This window comes from Glandiceps talaboti, chromosome 16, assembly GCF_964340395.1.
Source record: "Glandiceps talaboti chromosome 16, keGlaTala1.1, whole genome shotgun sequence".
Lineage (NCBI taxonomy): Eukaryota > Metazoa > Hemichordata > Enteropneusta > Spengelidae > Glandiceps > Glandiceps talaboti.
This window is the reverse complement of record NC_135564.1, coordinates 15,761,832-15,772,199: the sequence shown is the minus strand read 5'-3', so window position 1 is coordinate 15,772,199 and position 10,368 is coordinate 15,761,832. Positions and strand designations below refer to the sequence as shown.

General features: G+C 35.3%; 1 protein-coding gene across 1 annotated transcript; it reads right to left on the bottom strand.

Moving 5' to 3' along the window:
• Window positions 1-277: 277 nt before the first annotated feature.
• On the bottom strand, window positions 278-8,986 carry LOC144447475 (ATP-dependent RNA helicase DHX58-like). The gene is made up of 9 exons (XM_078137509.1): window positions 8,621-8,986; window positions 7,312-7,488; window positions 5,972-6,223; window positions 5,123-5,200; window positions 4,664-4,757; window positions 3,456-4,399; window positions 2,948-3,079; window positions 2,271-2,402; window positions 278-1,638 (listed from the first exon to the last, which is right to left on the bottom strand). Exons 1-9 carry the CDS (start codon window positions 8,934-8,936, stop codon window positions 725-727), a joined length of 3,039 nt encoding a protein of 1,012 aa, XP_077993635.1. The 5' UTR covers window positions 8,937-8,986; the 3' UTR covers window positions 278-724.
• Between the last annotated feature and the right edge of the window lie 1,382 nt (window positions 8,987-10,368).

Genomic DNA, 10,368 nt, shown 5'->3' with positions numbered 1-10,368 from the left:
ACACACACACACACAGACATACTACATCATACCTACAGTACTACTGAACCTAATAGTACTACTGAACCTAATAGTTCATTTGTACTAAAGTGTACAAATAAACAAATACAAACAATCATGTAACTATGAACATCTATTATCTGTATACATCTCCACATACAAGCATAACTGACATTTCAATTGAATTGATTTGAATTATTTTATTTATTTATCATAATACATTAACAATTACTAACTCAAAATACTTGTGTAAACAGTAAAATTATACATTTCCACACTTGCCTATAACAATTTTACATGTTCAAGCCTAGAACATTGTAAATGCGTTATCATTCAAGTAGATGAGATAATATAGGCCTTAATCTTATTAATTCTACAAATCATTAACTAAAAGATAACGTTAATTCATTCATTCATTGCCTAATATGCTGAAATAAAATAATATGTATTTCAATACAATAAACTACTCTAAGTATACATCTAAAAGATATATTGACTAAATTGATTACCAGTTAATTTATCGTCGCTTAAGATGAATGGATTTAAAAACCCTCAAAGGTGTAGGTAATTAATTACGAGGAATAATGCTATAACAGAAATAGGTTTAAAATCAGATTTACAATGCTTTGCTGTAGGATACATCTGTGACTAGTCAGTGAACATCAAGTTTTCTTCCTTTATCATAGTCACAGTGAATTCAACCAATGTTCAGCAAAACTGAAATTCACTGGTTTTCCACACATGTGACAGTGAATGCAAGTTTTGGTAATATAGTTATGGATTGGACTGGAAAATCCGTCTTAATCCATTTTTTAATTGTTTTCCTGGAACCATTACTGTACTCTACAATGAAGCTTTCAATCTTGATAACAGGGAAACACTTAGGATGTGGAAGTGTGTTTCCCCAATCTTGCTTACAACTTTTACAGTAGATTTTTTTCATCCCCATTTCTCGTTTCTTTATGTCATGATGCTCTCTAAATTCTATTTTACTCTTAATAATTTGTGCATCAATGAGGATATGATTTGTTTTGAACTTATAAACTTCACTACCTTGACACAGCAAGTTGTCAGTAACACAACCTTTGCAATACAAATTTACAGAACTCGCTTCATTCAAACTCTTCTTCTGTTTCTGCGCCTCTTCCTTCTCACTTCGTTTATGCAAAACAGCATTCTGGATAAGTCCAACCTCATTCAGGAAGTCATCCATAGACATATCATTCTGAATTTCTTCAATCGCCTTTTCCATTTGCTCGTCTAAAAAGACATTAACTTTATCTCGCAAACCCACGTCGACATCTCCAATGAAATGACGAGTGCTTTCCATTTTACGTGCACGCCCGCTCGACTGCCGCAGTGATATCTCATTTGTTGCATGGTTATAATTGATTACCATGTGACATTCTTCAATATCTAACCCTTCTTCAGCAACACTAGTAGCCACTAGCAGTTTACAGTCACCATTTGCAAATCTTTGGATGGTGGCATCTTGCTCTGCCTGTGTCATTTGGCCTCCTTCACACTTTCCTTGTACACCAGTCAATACAGCAGCTTTCAAAACCTTCAGAGTACTATCTTTTCCTATATATTCACAGATAGCTTTTGCCAGGTTTCTCATTTTGACAAATATCATGCCTGAAATTTAATCAAATTGATAAATATTCAATGAATAAATATACATGTATGTGCGCATGTATGTATGTTACGTATGTATGTATGTATGTATGTATGTATGTATGTATGTATGCATGTATGCATGTATGTGTATGTATGTATGTGTATGTATGTATGTGCATGTATGGATGTATGTATGTATGTATGTATGTATGTGTATGTATGTATGTATATATATATGTATGTATGTATGTATGTATGTATATATGTATGTATGTATGTATGTATGTATGTATGTATATGTATTCTTTGATATACACTATGTACTCACCTCTGTATGGATGGATGTGCCCATGTATGTATGTATGTATGTATGTATGTATGTATGTATGTGTATGTATGTATATATGTATGTGTGTGTGTGTGCATGCATGCATACATGTATACATGTGTATGTAAGTATGTATGTGTATATGTATGTATGTATGTATGTATGTACATGCACGTACATACATACATAAATATGTACGTATGTATTTGTGTGTGTGTGTGAGTGCGTGTGTATGCATGTGTGTACTATTCTGTATAAACACACGTAAGTCTGCATATGTATTATATGTATATGTATTCTTTGATATACACTATGTACTCACCTCTGAAGTTTTTGAACTCATCACTGTTGTCATCCATTTCACTAGCTTGAAGTGTATCTTTTAACATAACCAGCTTCGGGTTTGGATACTTTTCCTCCTCTTCACTTAATTCAAACAGTTTGCTTGCTTTCCCTGAAAGAAACAACTTCCTCTTTAGTTGTTTATAGTTAACAATTATATGCACAAATATCGGTAGATACAATTACATGTAGATGGAACAAAACATACTTTCGTACATATGTACACGTATACGTATATTTATTTAACCATGTACACAAGAAGTGACATTGGCAAAAAGAACTTGACAAATATAGCATTGATTTTCAATTGAATTAAAGGTATTACAACATACATACATACATGCATGCATGTATACACACATATATACACATACATACATACATAAATATATATCCATCCATCCATACATACATACATACATATATTTTATGCCTTTTTGACCACTGAAGGTTGATTAGTCATATTGTTACACATAATATTTTTTGTTGGTTGGGGTTTCAGACACACTGGCTAACGATTTTAAATTGATTTTTTTTAATCTACCCACCTTGCTGTTTTATTGTTTGTATTTTAAGTGGTTTTGCGTAACGTGTTTTTGTTGTTCTCTGGAATTCAAGTCCTTAATACAGTTTTAATGATAATAATAATATACTCACGTCTGTAAACTCCGTATAACCATAATTCAATTTCCGTGTTTTCATGTTGGCGTCGTCTTACTCTTTCATTGTAAAAGTCATCAATGATCTTGAGGCCATCTTTCATCCTACAGTCATTACTCATGCGCAGAGCTGTAAAAAATGTCAGAAGTATAATTGATTAATTATTACCAGAATCAAAATTGATATATTGAATCCACTGTTTTCACCAAAAATATCATTTGTGCATTATGGTTTGTTACATCAGAAATGGAGAACTTTCAAAGCAAATAATCTACAAAAAATTAACCCTCATAATTTGCACAGCAAATATTCTTTTTAAAGTGCATAAATGTTAGAAGTGATGCCATATCATACAGTGGTCAGTAAATTCTGCAGGTCTTTCTATCATTGATTAAGTTCAAAATTAATCCTATTTTGCACAAATACTAAGTACAACATTGTAGCCATAAAATGATACGTAGAACGGATTTCAAAATGGGCCTTCGTGAGTCAAGTATAAGCTTACCTGTGTTATAAACAATGAGATGGTCACAGCAGAGAGCAACATCTTGCATTTTACCATTTATTGCTCTGGATCGTTCATCCATTACAATGTTCTCATAGGGCTGCGTTCCACGATCTTGGCATCTTCCATAAAGATTGGACTTGGTTTCAATGTCACTCATTATCCCTTCAACTGTTGCTTTGAAAGGATCTGGATTTCTTGGTGACATCATTTTGGTGATCTTCCCTGGATTATTAGACACCTTCTGAAGTTCTTCTTTATTCTTTGGATCTTGTACTGTTACGAGACGCTGAGCATCTAAGTTTGCACACAAGGTCAGAATATGACGTTTAGCTGCTTCAAGTTCACTCTTGCCACCAGTTCCAGGGCTGGCTGTCAATCCAATTATTTGGGGACGACGAATAGATGAAGCTGAAGCTGCATGATCGTTCTTCATTCGCAAGTAGTTAACCATGATCATATTGTATGGATGGTCCTTCATAGCATGGTGACATTCATCAACCACAATCAAGGAAAACATAGAGAGACTTGTCTTCTTTTCCTCTAGACTGTTTTTCAAGATACCCCCAGTTGTTATGATGATGTCGTTAGTTTGTATTAGATCTTCAAACTTTATTTTGGCTGTTGATACACCACTACGTTTAGCGATATTGAAGAGTGGTAGGAATGTCTTCAATCTTTTATAGGTCTGGTTAAGTTGATGGATTTGATTAACAACAAACAGGGTTTTTCTCAGCTTGCATGAGGGGTCTGCTCTTGTTTGTTTACTCATGGATTTGGCTTGCTCTGTCAATGAAGACTCCATGTGGTGTTTAGCAATCATGATTGCTACATATGTTTTACCAGTACCAGTAGGGGCACAAATAATGCAGTTCTGTCCTCTCTGTGCTGGTTCTGCTAACTCTTCTTGGTATCCCCTAGGTGTCAGCTCTTTATATGTTAATCTGAAAGAAATGACTGAATGATTTTAATATATTGTGACTCCTGGGTCCAGACCATTGAATGGTGGGTTTGGCTGTATATATTGTACATTATATCATAAATAATTAACTTATTTTTTTGCCCAATTTTGCCCCAATCTGAAAATAATATGCTGAGACTATAATTCTGGAAAGACTTCTTTGTACACTTGAGGATAATGAAATACTTCATATAAACTCAGTAAAAGATGTCCAGTTACAATATGTGTACATAATGTCATAACATACCTTTTGCCACTGTTGTAATTTCCGTATGTCATATCATCACATAGTTCTTCAGGATCTTCCTCAATGATGTGTGTTTCTGAATGAATAACTGCAGCTGTTAGGTAAGCAGAAAGATGAGATTAATAAAATGAAAAAAGAAAGAGTGTGTTGTGTTGTCTGTTTTAAATTCAACCTGACCAGAACAGACATGACCATGCATTCATGACAACAAATGCATACTTGAGATCATTTGAAAAATTCCTCCTGATTTTATATTTAGTCTGATAGGTGTGACTCCTAATCTGCATGTTTTTTACCAAAGTACTTGCGTAATGATTCCCTCAGTCTAACATAATATTTGTACTTTTTGTGCTATCATGAATAAGAATCCTTAGTATAGATGCATGCAATAATGATTAGGAATTCATGCATAACTAGACCCATATTTTTGTTAAATACATCAAACTTAACAATTCTTACCAGAGTGGTCTGTTAACTGCTTTTCATCATGTGATTTACCAGAAGTAGCTCCATCTCTTTGTTCATCTCCATCATCTTCTGTTAGGAAAGAAGGAAATGGTTTGTTATCAAATGTCATAATTTGTATTGTAGCTAGTAAATTGTTGAATTCTTTACTTGATGATTATGATGGCCAATAATTTTATACTGAAAGTGACAATAGTGTATGTCAATCCTTTTGGAATTACTTTCTTAGATGAAAACTTAGTACAAGCCAAACATTTTTCATAATTTTCATATCACAATGTTCATGTCACTACAGTCTAATCCTAAAACATAATTGGATTGAGCATTTCTTCATAATAAAATAAAATAAAAATATTTTGCATTTCCCAAGTTATCTAATGTAAAGATTTGCTTAAAGACATTTGAAAACTGATGTCAACCCCCACCACATCCCACCCAAGTGACCCAACCCCAGACAAGGAGCTTTTTGGATAGTCTCACTGCCAGAACATGACATTTGTCTTTCTGCAAGGCAAACAATGTACGCCATGAGTAGCAAAGCCACAAGGAATCATGACAAGTTGTTCACTTCTTGTGGCTTTGCTGCTTGTGGCTACACTTTGTGGGCCTTAAAGAGAAACAAATGTCATAAAGTCTGGCAGCGAGACTACTTTTTGGACAGCTTCCAAGCTATATAAAAATGTTAATGATTGGGTTTCAAGGTTTGTAAATAAATGAGGAAAGAAAATGAAGACTGGAAACAAAATGCAATATATTGATAACATTTTGTCCAATTTTGCACAACCCAAGTGTCACATGCTATTTAACTATGAGTATGAAAGGCAACAACGTCATAGCTCCTACCAATTTGTCTCGGTTGCCCTTCATTTGTTTGAGATGCTTGTCTCCCAGTTGTCAAAGCATTGTGATCACCAAGTTGAAATGTACCACCACCATAGACATTTACTATAATCGATTGCTGGTTAATCCCCGTTTGTCTGTCTTCACCATGACCAGTTGAAGGGGGTACACCTGGAGGTGAATAAGGAGGTGGTGGAGTAGATGGATGTTGATTTGCTGATGATGGTTCTCCTTGTACATTGAGTCTTTGTAGTCCTACAATGTAAGAAACAATATAATTATAATAAACTTAGCATTCTATGGTTTGATGTTTTTACTGTACTGAAATCATGGTCATACATGTTCTCATAAGTAATGATGATATAACTAAGCAGGGTTTTTCATGAATTTTTAATGATGGGGTCCTTAGGACCAAGGACCTAATTTTTTTTCTTCATATTTTGAGGGGGGGGGGGGGCTCTTGATTCATTTACATAATCACCAAATTTATAGTGGTTGTGACATTTACTTGTTGCTCCTATAGCAAACAGCCTGGCTGCTTCCTGGTGGAAATCAATGTCATCTACGACAGGACCAACCCATTTAATGAACTTTAACCTGTTAAGTCTAAAAGGATTTCAGTATATTTCCTTCCCCCCCCCCCCTCCTTTGATTACATTCTGTACAGAAAAGCCACTATCACAACTGCGGTGCTTATGATACATATGTAATAAGACCGCTTTCACATAGATGCATGAGATTATCACATAAACATTATTTCACATTTTTAAACCAAAATAGGGTTGGGTAACGTTGTTTGATTCCAAATGAAATGCTAATGCTACACCATAAACTTTGTGTCCTAGAGAGTCATTTTATAATTGAACACCACATCTATTTGACTTGGTTGCCAAGAAACACCAAATTGAAACTCTTTTTCACCACAGTTGTTATTTCAGTGGTGCACTTTTGCCTCATGGGTCTTAGCAGACATGAATATGTATAACTAACAATGAATATTCATGAATTTATCTGAAGGAAAACAGCACTTAGGAGTCAGAATATTCAATGCACATTATACAACAGTGTAAGAACAACTGAAGTAAAAAAGAGTTTCAATTTGGTGTTTCTTGGAAAAAATGGATTAAAATTTCTTTGATGACAAATAAGGAAATAACCCTCTAGAACCCAAAGCTTCCAAAAATACTTTTATATCCTGGAGTGGTGCAATTTCCCCTTACACTCGTTCAAGACTTCCAAACTTGTATACCAAATACAGTGTATTATAGACTATCACTTGACACATGTAGGGTTATTGATGCAATCTTAAATATGAGTTCACAGTGAATTATGTACATACTTACCCCTAGTAACATTATCTACAGTGTTGACAGGCTGGGTAATTAAACCAGATTGTGTTTCTGTACTTGGTGGTGTCTTGAGGTCTCCTAATGCACTTGAACCTCCCTCACTATAACTATCACCAAATGTCATCGTTGTTTCATCCTCGAGACCTTTCTCGTGCTTGTACTTTTGAAGTTCTGAGAAGGAAATTGACTTTATGTTCAAAAGTATTATTAATTTCTCCCCCTCTCTCAGTAGTGGTCTATAGATATATTCTCCCCCCCCCCCCCAAAAAAAAAAAAAAAAAAAAAAAAATCTAATCAAAACACAGTCGAAAAAGCAGTCGATGAATGTGTGTCCTTTTTTTCTCTCCTGACTTGAATACAAAGAAATTATCAATATTAATTATTTACTTCTGTCAAGCACTCTCATGCACCATGGATTTGTTAGACACTGAAACAAAGTCAAATGACTCCTTGTCACCCAGGGCACTTGGCAGAAGTTAATCATTAATACTGCCCCCAGAACAAATAAATCCTTTGCACCAGAGGCCACTCGACTCAGCAGAAATAAATCATCAATTCAATACAGTAAAATTTGCTATTCCGATGTGCTTGGATTGGATATATATTTTTTCTCCATTTATCTCTACAGCGGAACTTGTTTGGTGCAGTGTTCGTGATAAGTGTTTTTACGTGTGAAATGACCATGGCAGTACAACTACAAGTCGAATATTATAACATCAATTGACCCGTTAGATGTATGCGTGTCCTTTGTTTATATATTACTTTAAAGTTATTACTTACGTTCTTATTTGAATAATATATTATTCAAATAAGATGTCAGGTGATAATTTTAAAGTAAAAACAGGGGGTTGTTATCTATTCGAACCATGGATTTCTAAAATCACTTATCGAAGACGCTTATTGGGCTATCATGACTGGCCGAGGCACTAGCTGCAATATTAGGTACGCTGGTTTTGAATATGAGTTGTTGTTTTTAAAAAAAAAGGGGTTTGAGCTTTTTTCGTTCCAGGGTTTAAACGTAAAAGAAGCGTTAATTTTGAGTATAAACCCAGGAAGTTGTAACGATGCAAAAGTCAAAGCTCAAAAAACAACAAATGCTATTGCAGGAAAAAACGTTTGTAGTATGTCTAAAATGTTTTCGTATATCTTACTATTATCATATTACTAAAATGTGTCCTTTCGGTTATACATCAAAGCAGGGGAACAACGTTTGGCGGGAGCTTCAGAAAAGTAGAAATTCATCGTGTTCACAGGGTGGGTGATTGCAGTGTAGATAATACCTCAGGTCTGAGATAATACCAACCTTTGTTTAGCATAGAAGCGAGATGACCTTGTTTGACCTCATCGTTTTTCAGCGCTGTCAACAGGTCTTCATACCAATTTTCCTTCTTAACGATCAGGTCCAGCAACATCATTGCACCGTCAATGTCACCCACATTCTTTTCTTCAGCCTTGATACGACTTTCATCTCGTCGGGAGAGACACTTTAAATACGGTATCAGGTTTTTCGGCACAATGTCGTGCATCAATTTACAGCGTAGATTGCGCAGTACTGTTATTTCTGGCGTTTCAGTGTAGTCGTCGAGTTCCGGGATTCGATCACCCAATGAGTGCGTCATAGTGAACACAGTTTATCTTAACTGTTGAAATTTTAGGTGATATCATGGGAAATTACTGATATTCTTCCATGCTCAGAGCGATTGAATATGGTAACTGCAGCGACTTTACCACAATTGTGGTAAAAACCCACTACGCCCTCTAAGCTTACTTTCCTTTCGTTTCATCAGTAGTTCGGGGGAATTCCCATTACTCACTCATCAGCGTTCTACGAATTTCACAGGTATAGGTAGCTTTTACTTTGCAACCATTACGCAGCAGTTCCGACGTATTCTTACCGGCCGTTAACTGAGCTGTGATGTGCATCGAGGCAATCCATTCTTGTACAGCACAGTCGGAATATTTCTGGAGTCTATATGTTACTGTCAACTCCCGCCCCCCTCCTCCAGTTCTTGTTTCTGTCCATTGTAAGTATAAATGCATAAACACAGAAGTCTTCTTTTAAAAAAATGCAAACGTACAACTTGGATTTAATTGTGTACAGTACATATTTCTTTGCAGGGTGATGCCGTTAAATGATAAAACCTTTCAAATTGCCGTTGTGCAGTATCTTGTTCTGCAACAACCTGACATAGGAAAGAATAATTTGTATTTGCCAAATTATATCTATTTATTTATTTATTGCAACCCTTTGTATCAGGGGCTCACTAAGCAGCACTAACAGAAAATTAAAAATAAACTACTATAAAAATTAGAGAAGATATTACTAGTAAGTCACATACAGAACCAAAAAAAAACACACAAAAGAAATAAACCAAAGGAAGGTAAGAAGACTGAGAGGAAAAAATTACGCTTCAAATGTTACACTGCGGGACGAACCGGTACCCATTTGTTTCATATTCCGCGAAGCGCCGACTGTGCCTGAAAGGTCAACAGCGGGGTCAAATTTGACAAGCATCTAATGAATATTCATAAGGCAGTATATTACCGTCCGGTTTACAACGATTGTGTTCGTACTTGCCGCATGAGATATACATGCATGTCGACAGGCCCTATATTATTGTGCCAGTGTATTAATGTTTATGAATCAAGGAGATGCCTAAACTGGATAATTTTCTCGCAGTAGTCCTTTATTTATATCAGCGCTGCATTTTGGATTTTTGGCGCCGTCATTTTTAGAGACGACCAGCCAACATGTCGTAACATTGTATCAATTTCCAGTGAAAAGAATATCGATCGATACGTCCACTGTTGAGTTACAGTGGAAAGTTCGTTTGTATATTATTTCACTCCTTGATATTTTGTCGTGTTAGGACCTTATATCTTACATATATCAGCCAACATTTGGTAGTTTTGATTTTAGGATGAAGTGCCCTTGTAATTCGTACTTTTTATAACATTTACTGACCTATTTTCGTAATTTCAAGCCTACTTTAAAGATGCGTGTTGGCTTAAATATCGTTAGTTTTGTCAACGGCTAAGAATACTTGACGA